Source organism: Schistocerca nitens, chromosome 3 (assembly GCF_023898315.1).
Source record: "Schistocerca nitens isolate TAMUIC-IGC-003100 chromosome 3, iqSchNite1.1, whole genome shotgun sequence".
Taxonomy (NCBI): domain Eukaryota; kingdom Metazoa; phylum Arthropoda; class Insecta; order Orthoptera; family Acrididae; genus Schistocerca; species Schistocerca nitens.
The window spans coordinates 223,330,034-223,348,330 of record NC_064616.1 but is presented as its reverse complement, the minus strand read 5'-3'; the positions used below and the strand labels follow the sequence as shown (position 1 = coordinate 223,348,330).

Below are 18,297 nucleotides of genomic sequence, written 5' to 3'. Positions count from 1 at the left end.
TGGACAGGGTGGCAGTAATCTGCAGTTGTTTGCTGACGATGCTGTGGTGTACGTGAAGGTGTCTTCACTGAGTGACTGTAGGAGGATACAAGACGACTTTTAGTTGGTGTGATGAATGGTATCTAGCTCATTGCAGAAAAAAATTGAGTTAATGAAGATGAGTACGAAAAACAAACCAATAACATTCAAATACATTTAATAGTGTCCTGCTTGACACTGTCACATTGTTTGAATATCTGAGAGTAATGTTGTGAAGTGATATGATATGGAACTAGGATGTGACGTTTGTGGTAGGGGAGGTGAATGGTAGGTTTACATTTATTGGGAAAATTTTTAAGAAGTGTGATCAATCTGTAAAGGACACCACATAGAGAATGCTAGTGTGACTTACTCTTGTGTACTGCTCGAGCATTTGGGATCCGCACCAGGCCAAATTAAAGGAAGACATCAAAGTAATTCAAAAGCCTGCTGCTAGATTTGTTATTGGTAGGTTTGAGCAACACACAAGTACTACGGCAATGCTTTGTGAATTCAAACAGGAATCCCTGGAAGGATTAAAACATTCTTTTCCAGGTGTGCTATTGTGAAAATTTAGAGAACTAGCATTTGAAGTTGACTGCAGAACAGTCATACGACCACCAACATACAGTTCATGCAAGGACCACAAAGATAAGATACAAGAAATTAGGGCTTATATGGAGACATATAGGCACATGTTTTTCCCTCAGTCATTTGTCAATGGAGCAGAAAGAAAATGACTAGTAGTGGTACAGAGCATCCTCTGCTATGCACTGTATGGTGGCTTGTGGATTATCTATGTATGTAGATGTAGAAGTGCAGATCACCGAATTGCTTCAAAAACTTTGAAAACTAAAAATCACTAAAGTGAAGGCAACCGTTACTGACAAAGCTGTACATGCCTTTGCAGGGCATCAGAGGTGCAATGGTGGTGATGGCTTCTTGTTGTATTTCTTCCTTTAATAACTGAAGAGTTCTGGGGTGATAAGTGTACGCCTTACTCGAGGAGCTCATTATCAAAGATGGACAACTCCACTTTTCACTTTTTTACAGGAGAGACCACAGACTAATATACAGATATCTATAGGGTGTAGAGCAGTGAGTATTATGCAGGTGATTTTTACAATGCCTCACAAGCAAATTTAGTTTCATTTTTTTATATAGAGGGAATAAAAAAGCTGAAAATTGTAAATAAATTTAGGAGTTGTTTTTTCTTTTCTTTTTTTACATGTGAAGCTATGTCTAAGTCTGGAACTGAAGGACAACTTTTTAACAGATCTGTCCAATTCTGAGATCAGTGAGCTTGGGATTATATTAACAACATTAGTTTTCCATAGACCTTTTTTATTTTATAGTAATAAAACTGAATAATACATAAATACATACATAGCCTATAGCAAGAAACCTTTAGTTACATAAAGAGAGAGAGAGAACACTGTTAATCTTCTTTATTCACATTCACAGCTTTGACTATGGACAACACTTCCAACTTCATTGTAACATTGTGTAGAATTCCTCTCAAATAGGGTATAAAAACTTACCACTGCAACATTTGAATGTCATGCTATTTCTCTCCATTTTGCTCGGTCTTGCACATTCTCTTCCATGATAGTACTTCATTATCTTAAATTAATAACATAAGATTCGACTGAGCATACAACAACATACAATTGTTTTGTCTTGTTTTGTTTTGCTTTAGGGCATAAAAACAACTGCGGTCATACGTGCCCAAGTCAAAACTATAGAACGGGAACACACAGAGGAGTTGAACGACTATACGTCAGTCCCAATTGACAGAACAGAAGACAGCTAAAAAAGGCACATGGAAAAGGGCCTAGAAAAGACACCATACAGAAACGGAGGTCCAAAACTAAAAATTAAATGGCCTTCGCCATATTGCTTCGGCGGAAAAAAAGTAAAATGAGGTCGACAGCCCGCTCATCGTTCGTCTAAAGCGGCTGATAAATCAGACGGCAAACCCAAGCTGGAACATCAATTTTTAAAAAAAGGGCATTCCATCAGGAAGTGGCGGATAGTTAAAATTTGGGCGCAATGTGTACAAAGGGGTAGGGGAGCGCCACTTACCAAATGACGATGGCTAAAAAGGCAGAGCCCAATACACAGCTGAGTTAAAATAATCTCCTGCCAGTAGGAGGGCCGAGAGGTCATCGCCCAAGGTGCTGGGAGAGGCTTAATATGCCAAAGCTTTTCCCATGAAGGGAGGACTGACCACTGGTGATGCCAAAGGGACACCACCTCCTGACAGACGGTAATGCAGAGATCATCAAAGGGAATATGGGTACTCGCACGCTGGGGTTCAAGGACTGCAGCCTTGGCAGCAGCGCCAACAGCCTCGTTTACTGTCAGACCAACATGATCAGGAACCCACAGAAATAATGACACTGGCTTCACCAAGAGTGAGCAAGTGACAGTTTTCCTGGACCTGCTACACTAAGGGATGGGCAGCGTACAGCGCACATAGACTTTTAAGGGCACTGAGTGAGTCGGAGCAGAGGACACAATTGAAAAGTCTGTGTCACCAGATGTACTCTGTGACCTGATACAAGGCGAAGAGCTCAGTTGTAAATACTGGGGAGTGTGCTGGAAGCCGAAATTGAAATACATGGGTGCCAATGACGAAGGATTACCCGACCCCACGGTCACTCCAAAAGCCATTGCTAAGTTCCATACGAAGGTCGTGAAACTGAAGGTGATAGACTGAGGCTGGAGTAGTGTCCTTAGGAAGTGAATGAAGGCCAAGGTTAACATGGACCACTTCATGAAGCCAAGGTGGTGAAGGGTTCACACCCACTGCGAAAGCTGCAGGTAGTGTGAAGTTAAGCCACCGTAGCCAGTGGTGAAACCAGACTCCAGGAGGTAACAGAGATGAGGGACAAGCATCATACTGACAATCAAAGGAATTATCAAAGGAGGCATAGGAAGGGTGGCCATGCATGGCAGACAAACAGCATGCATACCTGCTAAGGAGAAAGTCACGGCAGTAGGGCAGTGGTAGTTGAGCAGCTACAGCATACAGAATCTCAACCGGGCTGGTGTAAAAGGTGCCCATGGCCGAATGGATGCCATGATGGTGGATAGTGCTGAGACGGCGTTAGAGGGATGGGCGTGTACAGACGCATAAACAAAGTACCCATAGTCCAGTTTCAAACGGACAAGGGACTGGTAAAAACTGAGGAGGGTGGTTGGATCGGCAACCCCGAAAGTACCATTGAGGACATGTAGGACATTCAGGGAACGCATACAGCGGGCTGCCAGGCAAGACACATGGGAAGACCACGAGAGTTTCCTCTCGAGCATGAGTCCCAGGAATTTCGTAAGTTTCAATGAATGGAAGGGCAACAGGCTCAAGATGTAGAGATGGTGGGAGAAACCATTTGCACTGCCAGAAATTCATACAGACAGTTTTGTCAGTGGAAAAGCAAAAGCCACTGTCGATGCTCCAGGTGTAAAGACGATCAAGACAGCGCAGAAGATGCTGCTCAATGAGACAGGTCTGTGGAGAATTGCAACAGATGGCAAAATCGTCAACAAAAAGGGAGCCGGAGATGCCTGACAGGAGACAGGCTGTTATAAGGTTAATGGCGATAGCAAAGAGGACGACACTCAGGACGGAACCCTGAGGCACACCATTTTGCTGGACGAAGATGTCTGGCAAGGCAGAACCCACACGCACCTTGAAAACTCTGTCTTGTGAAAACACCTGAAGAAAACATTCATTAGTAAATGGCGAGACTCGAGCCACCACACCAGCCCGGCATGAACCATATGTTCCATTACCTTGCAAATGCAGCTGGTAAGAGAGATGGGGCGGTAGCTAGAAGGAAGGTTTTAGTCCTTACCAGGCTTAGGTACGGGTATGATGGTGGATTCACGCCAGCATCCAGGAAATGTGCCCTCTGCCCAGATGCGGTTGTACGAATTAAGCAGCAAGTGTTTGTCTGCATGAGAAAGGTGCTGGAACATCTGAATGTGGATGGCGTCGGACCCTGGGGCGGAGGATTGAGATGAACTGAGAGCATGATCTACCTTCCTCATAGTAAAGGTGGCATTATAGCACTCACGATTCGGATAAGAGAAAGGTATCGCCTGAGCCTCCCCCACTCGTTTCTGATGGAGGAAGGCAGGGTGATAGTGAGAAGAGCTCAATCCGCAAAATGGTGGCCCAAGGTGTTGGAGATAGCAATAGGGTCCACGATGACATTGTCAGCTACTGTCAGGCCAGAAATTGGGGAATGGATCTTGTTCCCACAGAGCTGACTGAGGTTGGCCCACATGACAGAGGAAGGGGTGGAACTGATAAAAGAACTAGTGAATGAAACCCAGCTAGCTCTTTTGCTATCCCGAAGAACGCAATGACACTTTGCACACATCTGTTTATAATGAATGCTGTTGGCCAGCGTAGGGTGGTGGTTAAAAACGCGGAGAGCACGTCTCCATCTGCGAATTGCAACGCGACATGCCTGAGTCCACCAAGGGACTGGGACACGATGTGGTAAAGTGTAAGTACAGGGGATGGAATGTTCTGCAGCAGTAAGAATAACGTTTGCGGGATATCACAAACATTGTGGTCATCACAACTAGGGAAATCTTCTTCTTCAAAGGTCGCCAGGGAGGAGTAAAGCTGCCAGTCAGCCTTCGGAAGCTGCCATTTAGGCTTGCATTGGATGGTGTAGGAGTCAGCAAACAGAGAGCACACGGGAAATGGTCGCTCGAGTAGGTGTCAAAAAGAACGGACCACTCACGATGAGGGGAAAGCTGGGCCTTGTAGAAGGAGTGGTCCAAATGGGAATAGGTGTGCGAGGAGTCTGAAAGGAAAGTGAGTGCTCCAGTGTTAAGGCACAAGAGGTTAAGTTGGTTAAGAAGGTCAGACAAGAGGGCGCCTCTCTGACAGGTCCTGGGAGAACCCTGCAGGGGATTATACACATTAAAGTCACCAGGTAGCAAAAATGGGGGAGGTAGCTGCCCAATAAGTTGAAGGAAGTCTGTCCTGGTGACAGCGAATGACGGAGGGACATATATGGTACAAAGGGAAAAAGTCAGGTGGGGAAGGAAAAGGCGAACTGCAACAGCTTGAAGACTGGTAGTCAGGGAGATGGGTTGACTATGAATGTCATCCCATATGAACAGCATGACGCCCCCATGAGATGGAATGCCAACCTCAGGGGGAAGGTCAAAACGAATTGGGAATAAATGTAAAAGCTCAAAACAGTTGTGAGGGCACAGCTTCGCTTCCTGAAGGCAGAGTACAAGGGGACACTGCGACACTAAAAACAGCCGGAAATCCTCTGTGTGGGACCAAAGGCTGCACACGTTTCATTGGAGGAGAGTCATGATGAGGAACAGACATAGAGGTGTCAGCCCGGCGGCTGCTGAGTGACAGGTGGGGAAGAGGCGCTACTACAGAACACAGAAGCAGGAGGATCCTGCTCCATGGGATCCAAAGAAGCATCAGCCTGCTTGTGCGGTCGGTCTGTGGAGTCCAATGTGGAAAAATGGTTGTTGGTGCACACTGGCAACACGGAGGCTGGCCATGCCAAGTTATCACGTGGTGACACCATCGAAGAGGATCTTCGAGGTGGCGAAGGAGAAAACCATTTGCCTTTTGTGGACTACTTCGAGCCTTTCTGGTTAGACGAAGACTGAGGTGTTGTTTGGCTGGAGGGACAGAGGAAGTCTTCAGGGAGTACTCCTCCTGTCCTTTCTGGCCTACTGGTTATGTACCTGGTGGCTTTTCCGTGGGGCGGGGAGTGTATGGCGATGCTACCTTGACAATGGGCAATTTCACAACATCAGAGCTAAACTGGATGTCACATGTCTGCGTGGCCACGTCCTTCATGGAGTGAGGGGTAACAAGATCAGAACTATAGGTACCAGACGGGAGGACGCAGGGTTTGTGACTAGCCAGTAACTTGCGAGCGATTGGATAAGGCACCTTTTCCTTTGCCCAGATTTCTTGAACAGCCCACTCGTCAAGATGACCTGGACAATCCCAAGAGGAGGTGCAGTTGATACAGAGGGGAGGAGGAGGTGGACAATTGCCCTCACGCACATCCCTGCCACAGGTGACACATCTGGCTGGGTGTTGACAAGACGTTCTAGTGTGGTTGAAATGATGACACTGGTAGCAGCGCATCGGGTTCGAAATGTACGGCCGGACGGTGATAATTTCATAGCCTGCTTTGAGCTTGGACAGAAGCACCACTCTATCAAAGGTGAGAAAGAGAGTGTGGGTGGGCACTAAGGAGGAATAGACCTTTTTCATTACCTGATGGATGGCAATGACACCCTGATCAGAGGGGTAAGAATGGATTTCGGCCTCGGTTAGACCGTCGAGCAGCCTGGTGTAAATTACACCATGAGAAGAATTCAAAGTTCTATGAGCCTCGACACGAACAGGGAAACAGTGGAGAAGTGGGGCAGCAATCAGTTGTTGTGCTTGAGAATCAGAAGTGGTCTCCAAAAGCAAAGCGCCACTCTGTAAACGAGAACAGGATGTCACAGGGCCAGCAACTGCATCTACAGCTTTCTGAATAATAAACAGATTTACCATGGCGAAGGACTGACCATCTTCAGTATGTGGGACCACGAGGAACCGTGGTGCAGTGGGAAGGGTCCTTGAATCATTAGCCTCATTACATTTACATTTTATACATGTTGAGTGGGAAGATTATTGACTCATCACGAGGAAATCCCCATGATTGCCAGTATCTCTGATGGCCTGCTCCTTCCAACTGGGGGCCCCCTTCACAAGGGGGCACACCCGCATTAGGTGAGTGCTCACACCTCCCAAACACCTGACAGAGGGACCAATCGGCAATTTGGGAAGGTCGCAGCTCAGCCAATCACACCTCCCTGGGCCTGATCTGTACCAAGGGGCACGAGCGAACCCTACCTGTCAACCTGGGGCTGGGAATTACGTGTTACCCAGTCACCTGTTATACGTCAGACGCATGGGCAGACCTTCAGGAGCACACAGGGAGGAAGAAGAAAAAAAATAGGATCCTCAAATGCCAAAGCAGAGAAATGAGAAGAGAAGGCAAACAAAGAAAGGAAAAGGGAGTGATAAACAAAGGTGAGACTGTGTGCTCGTCAGCAACAGAATGCAGAACATTCCCAATAATACCGCAGACATGTCCTCGAAGGGAGGGGAAAAAATAGCTAGAGAATAGACATGCAGCACGGGAGGGAAAAAATGCTGCAAAGGCTTGGGCCCTGTGGCAGCCAAGCACGAACCCGCCAAAGAGTGGCGAGTAGCCCGGAGGGGAGGGGGGGGGGGGGAGGAGATCAACAGCATATAATGGGTGAGGTTCCGCCATACTGGATGCACACTGCAATATGGGAATGCCAGAGAAACATTCCAATTATCTTATTGGTTGCTGCTGGCGATGAGTGAAAATGAAGCAGAAATGTAACGGAATTGTCTCAATTTTGTTCTGCATATTATGATTTACATTCATTTTAAACACATTTCAGTCTTTTGTTGAAGCTTGAGAAGATTAAAATGAAATTCAGCATGGAAAATGCTACTGGAACCAGTTAACATCTAAACTTCAGGAAAAATGAAGTTGCCTGTCTTTGATAATGAGCTCTTCTCTTTAACACAGCACCAAATAAGAATGTTAAAAATAAAACATAACTGGTGTCATCACTCCACAACTTCATCTAATTCCAGTCAGAGGATGTTGTTTAACATGCCACAACATTCGTCTTATCATTAACTGCCACCTTCTTCAGTGGAAATAAGGACCCCCCCCCTCCCCCCAAATATACACAAATAAAAATCAAAAGTGAGAACAGCAGATGGAACTCCTCCTCTAACACGTATCACATTTTATGGACTATAAGATGCTACAGACTATAAGAAACACCTTAATTTTAGGCAGTTTTTTTTTAAATAACATTTTTACCGTTTTTATTGTTAGGTTGCAAAGCCAGACTAAAAAAAAAACTTAGTTTATAAAACCGAACTGACTTTCAAAATCCCTGAAAATCGTCATCTGATTTTTCTTCTTCATATTCTTTGTCTTTGTCTATAAGATTGTCTTTGCTGCCATTGCGAGTGTTACTTACACAGCACTTCTTGAAAGATTTAACAATAATGTCTTCTCTCAATCTACACCACAACTGTTTTATTCACTGACACATTTGTTTGATTGTAGGTCATTTTAAAGCTCCCTTCAGAGTGAATTCATGTTAGGTTTCATCCAGCATCAATTTGTTCCATTACTCTCAAATATACACTTTAAATGGTTTATTTATCACGACACCAAGAGCTTGCAATTGTGAAGTAAGTCCTCCTGGAATAACAGCAAGCTCTGTATTTACCTGTCTCAATTTCTCTTTCACAGATTTTTTCAAATGACTACTAAACTGATCTAGCACAAGAAGAGAACTCTTCTTCAATAAAGCATCTTTCCTTCTTCCTTTTCTCCCACACTTAGTTAATCCATAATTTCATACCAGCCTCATCCATCCAACCCTTGTCATATACGTGAACACCGCCATCTGGCAGTATTTCAGAAGGTTTTGGCATGTTTTGCACTTGAAAATGATCATTGGATTAAGTATAGTACCATCAACACAACATGAAAGGACAATAGTATAGTGTATGTTTTCATGTCAACTTGTTTTTATAGCTACAGCGTTAGCACTTTTCATGGCAACAGTTCTGTTACTCGGCACATCAAATATCAGAGGAGTATTGTCCATATTTGCTACTTGGCTTAGTCCCACACTGGTTTTCTTTTGATGCTGAATAATAAAGCTATGGAATGATAATATTTCCTCATCATAATATTATGGAATTTTCTGAGATATTTTGGTTTTGGTTCGCAAGCTAAGTCCATGACGCTTCATAAACTTGTAGCACCAGCCAAGTCCACCCTTACAGTCTCTTAAGTTCCACTGTAGCACTAGCTTATGAGCATGTATTTAAATCATTTCTGTATTAATTTCCATTACGTTTTGACAGTGTCCTAGAATCCATTTCAATGCGTCATCTAGTTTTGGCCATTTTGCTTTCTGTCCTCTTTTTGCACATTTAGTCTTCCTCATCTTTTTCAAATCTTCTTTTAGCAACCTGCCAGTTGCGAATGGTTTTCCCTGTTGGTGGAAGGCTGCTCCCATGTTGTTCTGTGTATGCTATCGGTTTCAATTTATAGCCCATGTCATATGAATAACTTATTTTTTTCCATTATTAAACTAGCTACTAACAATCATATTGTACTGTTACCAATAACACAAATCATTTTCAATTCAAGTTCACTGGCACCGTAGACTGCAGTGACACGTCACAGGCTAGACAGTGTTCTGGGTTTGTTATGGCAGGGCAGGAAAGAGACAGTGTTAGCAAGCTTGTGAATCCCCACAACTGCTGCTGTCAGTTGAATCCAATGTTGCCAGAGATAGGTTTCCCATGGCATTGAACAGATGGCTATTTTTAAGACTGGTGGAAATTTTAAATCAAGCACTGGACATTTTTATATTAATTTCAAGCATAAGATGCACCTGAATTTTGGAGGCAATTTTTTGAAGAAAAAAGTGCATCTTATAGCCCGTAAAATACGGTTTGATTGTACAGTAATCTGTACCATAACCCATTGAAGCAGTAGGCCATGGGTGAAATTTGAGTTCAATAAGGTGTGTACTCAATCAAAAAGTTTACCTTTGATTACATTTCTACTAACTAGGAAAATATTTCATACCAAGGTCAGTGGCAGTCTATAGTCACACATTCACTAACTGCTTCCTTATTGGCCCATGTTTACTGGAATGTTTCGCTTCTATTAGTGTATAGTTCCAGCCACATTAGTTTTTGGTATTACTTATAATACACCACACCATGAATTCAGATTTACATACTGGGTCTCTCTCCTATGGGTCATTAGGCACATTTTCTATGATGTTTCGGCAGATATTTGCAATTTTCTTTTTGCAATGTGTAGCTGCACTCAGCCCAAGCAAATACTGCCCATCACATCTTTAGCACAACACCCAATGTTTACAGAACATGCCAAATTGTTTCCCCATTACAAACAAAATGATTTTTCAAGCAGAATTTTACATGCCCATTCGACAGAGCTGCTCCATATTAGTCTAGTGTGACACTTGTTTTATCTACATGTATCAACAGTCACTAAAATGCAAAGAATATTTGGTGCCCCAGCAGCAACTAAGCGGAGCTTCCCTACGGCAGCAGCAGTCAGTGCAGGTCAGGGTAGCACTTGAGTTGCTGCTGGATGATGATAGGATTGTGGGGCGCCCAACTGCGCGGTTATCAGCACCCATACAAATTCCCAATCTTTTCTCAGTCCAATCTTGCCACTTGCATGAATGATGATGAAATGATGAGGACAGCACAAACACCCAGTTATCTCGAGGCAGGTGAAAATCCCTGACCCCGCCGGGAATCGAACCCGGGACCCCGTGCTCGGGAAGCAAGAACGCGACCGCAAGACCACGAGTTGCTGCTGGAGTACTGGTTACTCTTCATGTTTTATTGCTCCTGCTAATAGATATCAATAAAACAAGTGTCACCATAGACTAATTTGGAACTGCTCTATCAAACAGGCACATAAAATTTTGCTTTAAAAATAATTTTGTTAGTAAAAGGAAACAAACCGATACTTTCCACAGACACCGGAAACATGTAATATGCAGTATTTGTTTGGATTTACTCCAGCTACACATTGCAAAAAAAAAAGTATTAATATCTGCCAAAAGACGAGACAATATGCACCTGATGGTCTTAGGAGAAACACCCTACATATGGCATAAGTAATATTCTTGAGTAAAACAATCTTGGTTGCTAAAATATTGCTTTAATGATATGTTTCGCCTTTCTTCCTTTTGTAGACAATCTGATGGTGCCCTATAAAGGTGAAATGCGTAATTAAAGCATTATTTTTGCAACCAAGACGGTTTTATTAAAGAATAATCTTTATATGGTTTCTGTACAGTCGTCCAGATGGAGTGGGAGATACTTGTTTGTAAGAGTTATAAATGTGAATGTTGCTTACCTCATTTGACTTAACAGCTACATTTTTCAAGGCACTATCATAAGCAACTTCCCACCAGTTGTAGGTGAATTCTTCTGAATAATCATGGCCAATACCTGCAGTGTCAAACTTCAGTTTTGGAGTTATGGCCTTTGTCATACCTGTTTCATTTCGACCAAGCCCTTTCCCTATGAAATGTAGTAAAACAAAAACTTGTAATTTATTAAACTGTCTGGTTCCACATAAGTAAAATAACACACAAATCGGAGTATTTCACAGAGTATCTCAGTATCTCAACATTTGACAGTTCTGAGAGAGAGAGAGAGAGAGAGAGAGAGAGAGAGAGAGAGAGAGAGAGAGAGAGAGAGACCATAATAGAAACTGAAATGGAAAATTGTGATACAATGAACAGCAGTGAGGAACAATATACACCTTAATTGACTACAGTAATTTCTTGCAATATCTATTATATGTACACTGGTGGAAAAAAATTGCAACGACAAGAAGGAGCTGTGAAACATAAATGAAAGTTGGCAGGTGTGTTTCCACAATTGAAAGAGGTTGTCTATTCAAATTTTGCGCCAGTCGCATAACAGAGGCACTAGATGCAAATAAGGTTTGCTTTAAATACACACTATAATGGTCATGACCTTTAGTTACCTTTGAGATTGGACATAATGAGTTGATGTTACGTCAAGAATGCTTTTAAGGCGAGAAAGATGGTATTATCAACACCTAACTGAGTTTCAAAGAGGTAGTGTAATAGGGCCACAAGAAGCTGGATGTTCCCTCTGTGATAGTGCAGAAAGACTTGGCAGAAATGTAACCACTGTATATGATTGTTGGCAGAGGTGATCACGAGAATGTAAGGTGCCAAGAAAACAGGGCTCCATATGGCAACATGACATGTTCGGCATATGGCTCTGCTGCATCATACTGCATCTGCAGCAGCAATTTGAGCTGCAGTTAGCACCACAGTGACACAATGAACTGTTACAAATTGGTTACTTCAAGGACAGCTCCGAGCCCGATGCCCTGTAGCGTGCATTCCACTGACCCCAAACAACCGGCATTTGTGACTTCAGCAGTTGTCAAGTGAGAGTTCAATGGAGGGCAGGGTGGAGGTCTGTTGTGTTTTCTAATGAAAGCTGGTTCTGCCTCAATGTCACTGATCACCACGTGTTGGTTAGGAGGCGGCCAGTTGAGGGCCTGCAACCAATCTGTCTGCGTGCTACACACATCTGGACCTACACCTGGAGTTATGGTGTGGGGTGCGAATTAGTAAGACAGCATTAGCACTCTCATGGTTATCCCATGCACTCTGACAACAAATTTGTTGTCAGTCTGGTGATTCAACCTGTTCAAGAACAACATTCCAAGGGGCATTTTCAAATATGATCCAGCATCATCTACAAATGACATTAACCATCCCTGTACTGACCGACCAAGTGCAACAGGCAAGGAACCTCATCCCACAAACTGACATCCGGCACCTGTACAACACACTGCCTACACGTTTGCATGCATCCGTTCAACATTCTAGCAGTTACACCGGTCATTAATGTACTGGCATTTCACGCTTGCAATTTCTTATCTCGTGCTTACATCGAACTGTGATCTATCCATGTTAACCACTTAAATATGTTACCTACACAAATGTGTATTACTCAACATTTACTATTTTTTTGGTGTTGTGATTTTTTTTCCATCGGTGTAGAAGTGAGTACTCTGTGGAAAAAAAGTGTTTCCATTAAGTTAAATATAAAACTTTTTCCCAAATGTTTTTATGTTTTTACCACAAAAGGTTAACATCAAATGCAAATGTTGCTGATTTTTGATCATGTGACACACAGGATGAACTGGCCACACTGCAATATCAAAATGACTACTAGTTTAAGAACAATCTGTCAACAAACAATTGTTCATAGCACAAACTACAATCATTCTATCAGTTCCTTCGTTTGTGAGCATGTCTTCATTTAAACAAAGGGTCTCACTTCTGCCAATGAATAAAACTCAATCACAATGTTTATTAACAGAAAACAGTATATTCAAGAATTGTATACAGGTGCACCTTTGCACTGGAACGTGAAGCCATGCATTAATGACATGCAGGCAATGCGTAAATATTAACTTCAACTTTATACCTCCTTTGCAATTCAACAGAGGGAGCCTATTGTCTTGTTGCGAGTTTCACATGTCAAGGCTTATTTTTGCTAACAGGCATATTATTCTTTGGCTTAATAGCATAACTGCAACACGGGGATAGTACACTGCAAGACTGCAACAAAAAAGCAGGACATTCATGGAATCCCCAGTGGTGGAGTCGATGTAAATAAATTATATCAACTCTCAGTAGTGTCACATTAATTCTCTAAAAAGAGTGTGGGGGACAGGGAGGTACTAATCTACGGTGCTTATGAGATAAGCACTGCCCAAGGTAAAATGATACGTTTTTGAACACACAAGAGAAGGAACTCAACACATTTGGTAAGAGTGACATAGTATCAACTACTTAAAGTTGTGTGATCATTACTGGGTTCCGGATAGCACAGCTCAGAGGGCTAGGACACTGTCCTGCCACCCACCCATCGCCCCCCCCCCCTTCACCCCCATTACTGGTAAAGTGATAAATGACAAACACAAGCATTAGTGTACATTGCAGTTGTAGATGGTCAACACAGGTCTGGACAAGATGAGCAAGGCTTTGATGCTCGAGTGGGCATGCCACTTTTATAACACGGGCGGATGCGCAGCGCACTTTGTACACATGCAAAGAATAGCTGTCTTTATGTTACTAAGGTAAACATGTATGAGCAAAATCACAGCTTAATCTTAGTTTAATTAAACAATGATAAAATGAACTTACATTATATCTCTCTGATGCCACATACAAGTGTTATCCCGGAGTAATGACTAACTCGAAGGATTAAATATCACAGTTGCATCAGATCAGAGCAAATCACTTATTCGATTGTTAATTATCTCACTGTGGGATTGTGCCGCTACCTAGTAATCTAGGTCAGCTTCTCGCACGTATTGTACATTTTTTCTCGCCTAGCTCGCCGTTTGTTTTATATTACTGCTGTTCACTTGGCCATATGACAGCACAAGTTAGTAGTGTGATAGCTGAAGCAATAATGTAGGAATAGGTATGGGCTCACAATTTTGAAGCAACCATGGAACGGTACAAGACAATATTATTTGTGGTTGACACACTTTATGCATAGGAACACCCACTCGAGGGTTAATCATGATGCTGTTTTACCAAAACAACAGCAACAGTGCTGTAGCTCTTCATGAGTACCAATGCATTCAAGGAATATGGAAAGGTCCTCTTTCTGCACTGGGGTTGAAGAATTTGATTCGGGTTTGAATTACCTGGTGATTCAGGAATTGTTCCTGGGATCTCATCTGGCAAAAGTTTAATTATAACCACTCTGTAAATTTTGTCAAGTTTGCTACAGATTCTAGCACCGACATGGATAAAAGGCAATTACATGGTTATGTTAGTGGACCAAGTCCAATCTCTCCTCCTCCGTGGCATTCTAATCATGTTGGAATGTGGGATATTTTGTCACATTAGAAGTTCTGCTGTATGAAATTCTACCGTGATTTGTGAAATGAACTACGGTGATAAAGTATGAAAAGCCTTTTGGAGAGTATGTGCATTTGGTAAGACCATGACCACCATGACAAAACTTCCATTTTCACATGATAAACTACACATTGTCATCACTTTCTTCATTGTAACTTCCTGGTAAATTAAAATGTCACGTGTGCAAAGTATTTTTTTTTTTAAATATTGTATTTGTAATCATTCATTAATTTTATCTGAATTTCTTTGGTTAATATAGTTTCATACAATGAACCATCCTTGCAGATACTGTGTATCTCACTGAATTCATCTGGAGATCACTTTTTATCCAGTCATACATTTTCTTCCATTCTCATGCACTGAGTAAACTAGACATTTTGATCCAGGCTCGAGGTTCACTACTAAGAAAGCACCTATTCATAAACATGGGCTGAAAACTGAACTAAAAGGTATTTAGTGCCACTCAACGAAAAGTATACATCGGCATGTCAATAACAGTGACAACAGGCAGTAACAGAGTGCAGTCAACAATAATTTTTAACAATGAGAGAACAACCGCTCAGAACAGAACGCACTGTGCGTCAGGAGGAATGTTTGATATGGGCTGTTGGCTTCTGTCACATCACCTTTTGGTGCATATGTTCACAATTCTGTTGTTAACTGGTGAAGTCAACGAATGTGGGGAAAAAACTGGTTGTAATGACAGAGTGATCTGTAGCTTAGCCTGAGATATAGATAGGGTCGGACGGTAACAGCCTGATTTTTTAAGACTGTTGCTCGCTTCATTAGTGATCATGCCTGGTCCCAGTGCCCCCCACAATGGACAGGCGCTACTACTCGGCATGGGCCAGGCATCAATACTGCCATCATTGTATGAGTACCTCACAACATCCACATGGACTGGCTCCGTTGGATGACCTTCACGACATGGCCCACACAAAATGTAAAAATTTTTGAAAAGGTGGAGGTCAAACCCAAATATGGGAAGCGAACATCAGTTAACCATAACAAGTGGTGTAAAATTATGAAACAAAGTGGGAGAAGCCAGAATTGACTTCCTAAAAGTGAGCTAGGTTTCAGAAAGGATTCTATTCAACAGTGTAGGTCAATGAAAAGATGTAGTCAGAAAGAAAAATTGTAGCACTGGAAATGAGGAAGTACTGCAATGACTTGCAGCCAAATGTTCACCATGCACATAGTTTCAAAATCTTTGAGCATCCCCTTGTGAATCAGATATATAGGTTCACAATTACATGTGCGATTCAGACCACAGTGCAACTACTTTTTCACATAAATGAACAATTAGCAAATGAAAGTAATTAACTGCCTGGACAAAATCTTCCAAGAGATATCCCAGTCTTAGTTTTGTAAGGTTCAGTTACTCTTTTTCCCCACTCCCTGCTCAAGAGCTGTTAAGTATTCTAAAAGCAACATAATTATAATCACTACAGCTGCTACTGGAGTTTTTATTTATTTCTAATTATGCTCTTAGATCATCATTAGGTAGTACATCAATAAATTTGGTAATCATCAATAAATTAGTAATGACATCTTACCACATAGTAGGCAGTTGTAAGACATTTTGTCAAAACCTGAAATGTGTGAAGGGTAAACCACCATACAGCTTCATTATAATACCTATAACTTGTGCACATGAGAACCAAGTGCAAAGTCGGACTGTCTACCTTAGAGTCAACATATAGAGAAGGCTACAGCAGGCAAACTGTGCATTTGTTTGTCACATGAGTTACTCACAAATGTAGCTATATGAATGTTTTTCCTTCCGGCTTTCCAGGGTTTGGCAGATCACCTTTGAACGATAAAATTACGGCCTGCTACATGATGCAACCTGATGGATTATAGTATTTAATTCAACAATGTGTACCTGTACCATCTAACAATGATACACAACTGGAATTAATTGTGGAAAGAAAGAACTAATTTAAGCTGCACCTGTGATGATTGTAATTTGCTAGTTGATTCTTCCACTGCCCTAATTCGACAATCATCCAGAGCAGAAAAATAATACTTTTCCCAATATTAATCAGGCTGATAGTGGTACATATGAATAAGACTACAATATCAAACAAAATAAATAAATAATACATCATGAGAAGAAAGATAAACCCAATTCGCGAGTTCATTGCCAAGACAAACCCAAAGACGACAAACAAACAATATTAGCTGTGCACCAACCAAGTTAAAAACGAATAAGTCTAAATCTTTCCGAAACTGTGACTGAGAAAACTGATATCTGCAAAACAGTGGCACATTAGAGCAATTGCAGTACGATACCAGAGTTTATAGTCTACTGAGAATCAGTAAACACAAACAGGAAATTATTCTGGTATAAAACTGTTGGGGTCAGAGTAACATAGATTCTAATGGCATCCTTAAGACGTCACAACATCTGTCACATAACATGTGAAACGATCGCTTCCATACACAGGTAGAGTTTACATGTCACTGTGTAGATGCAGTTGGAATTATTAAAACTGATTCCATGTTATGATCTAGTGATCGGAAGTTAAATGTGTGTGGCCTTTAAACATTGTGTGAAAGGAACTACTTAGTGTCCAGGACAAATTGGTTAGGCCCTCAGTAATTTTCCATTACATGATTGACCTTGTGTACAAAGCATGACATGAAAATATGCTACAATTTTGGAAAAACTCAAATAGCGCCCTCGCCTTGCATTTTTTCATAATGTAGTTACAATATGTGTAAATAATACACATCACAGTAAATGTGGCTTCACTTGTAACGGCGGTGACAGTTTCTGGTTTATCAGCTTACAGAATTAGTGAAAATGTGTGACGTAGTACATCGGTGTTTGCTACATTTACAGAAAGCGACAAAGATGATCAAATGTAACCACTCACATATAATTGCATATCACAAAAGCATTTGACTTTTCCTGTTCTATAACAAGGATTTGAACGTTACGTACCTTCCTTCCATCCATATTTCTCCATTTCACGTTTGGCGAACTCCATTGTTAATAACGAAAATATTCTGGTCTTCTGTGTGTTGATTTTTACATGCCGACAGAACACTCCAAATTTGAAATTAAAATGTACAAAACACTATGTAACTGCATTAATTTAATAGGATATGGGTATCAAGAACATCCTCTTTTCACTGATGTACACAGGTAACGTAGACCAACTTCCAATCCACATACAGCTGTTTCCCAAACAGGCAAGCACACAACACTGAACACAACACACATTCAAAACCCATGCGCTTCCCACTAGAATTTCAAAGGTTACAATTATGTGAGCAACCAAAGTTACTTTACCCTCTCTCAGGAGCGCTGCTAATCGGGTGGTGTGGCCGCATCAAAAATGGGGAACCGGGACTACGAAAGGCACTGACAGATTACTTTGTTGTCACGATGCTCATTCTAGCAAACATATTAAAGCAGCAGTTAGTTACATCTTCAACTGATACATTTATTGCAATTTTGGAAGCTATTTCTGCTGTTCTCCTCATTTGAAAATGAGGTTATGCCAACTTCATACTGATTATTTACGCATGTGATACGAAAAGTAACACGAAGCTCGCACGATGGTGTTATTAGACACTAGATCCTACTTCGATCCTGCACAATGGGTCTGCCAATTAAGTGACTCTCATCCGAACGTATCGGATCTTTCTTGC

At 41.9% G+C, this 18,297-nt stretch overlaps 1 protein-coding gene across 3 annotated transcripts in view; it reads right to left on the bottom strand.

Moving 5' to 3' along the window:
- LOC126248184 (G patch domain-containing protein 4) overlaps positions 1-18,092 on the bottom strand; it is a 65,452-nt gene extending 47,360 nt beyond the window's left edge. For 2 of the 3 annotated variants that reach the window (XM_049948960.1, XM_049948957.1), the window contains exons 1-2: positions 17,585-17,908; positions 11,058-11,224 (exon numbers count right to left, since the gene is read on the bottom strand). In XM_049948960.1, the coding sequence (XP_049804917.1) occupies positions 11,058-11,224; positions 17,585-17,630 (213 nt within the window). In that variant the 5' untranslated portion in view covers positions 17,631-17,908. Of the gene's footprint in view, positions 1-11,057; positions 11,225-17,584; positions 17,909-17,935 lie in introns of those variants that run through there. The other variant, XM_049948959.1, reaches the window with a different exon arrangement.
- Between the last annotated feature and the right edge of the window lie 205 nt (positions 18,093-18,297).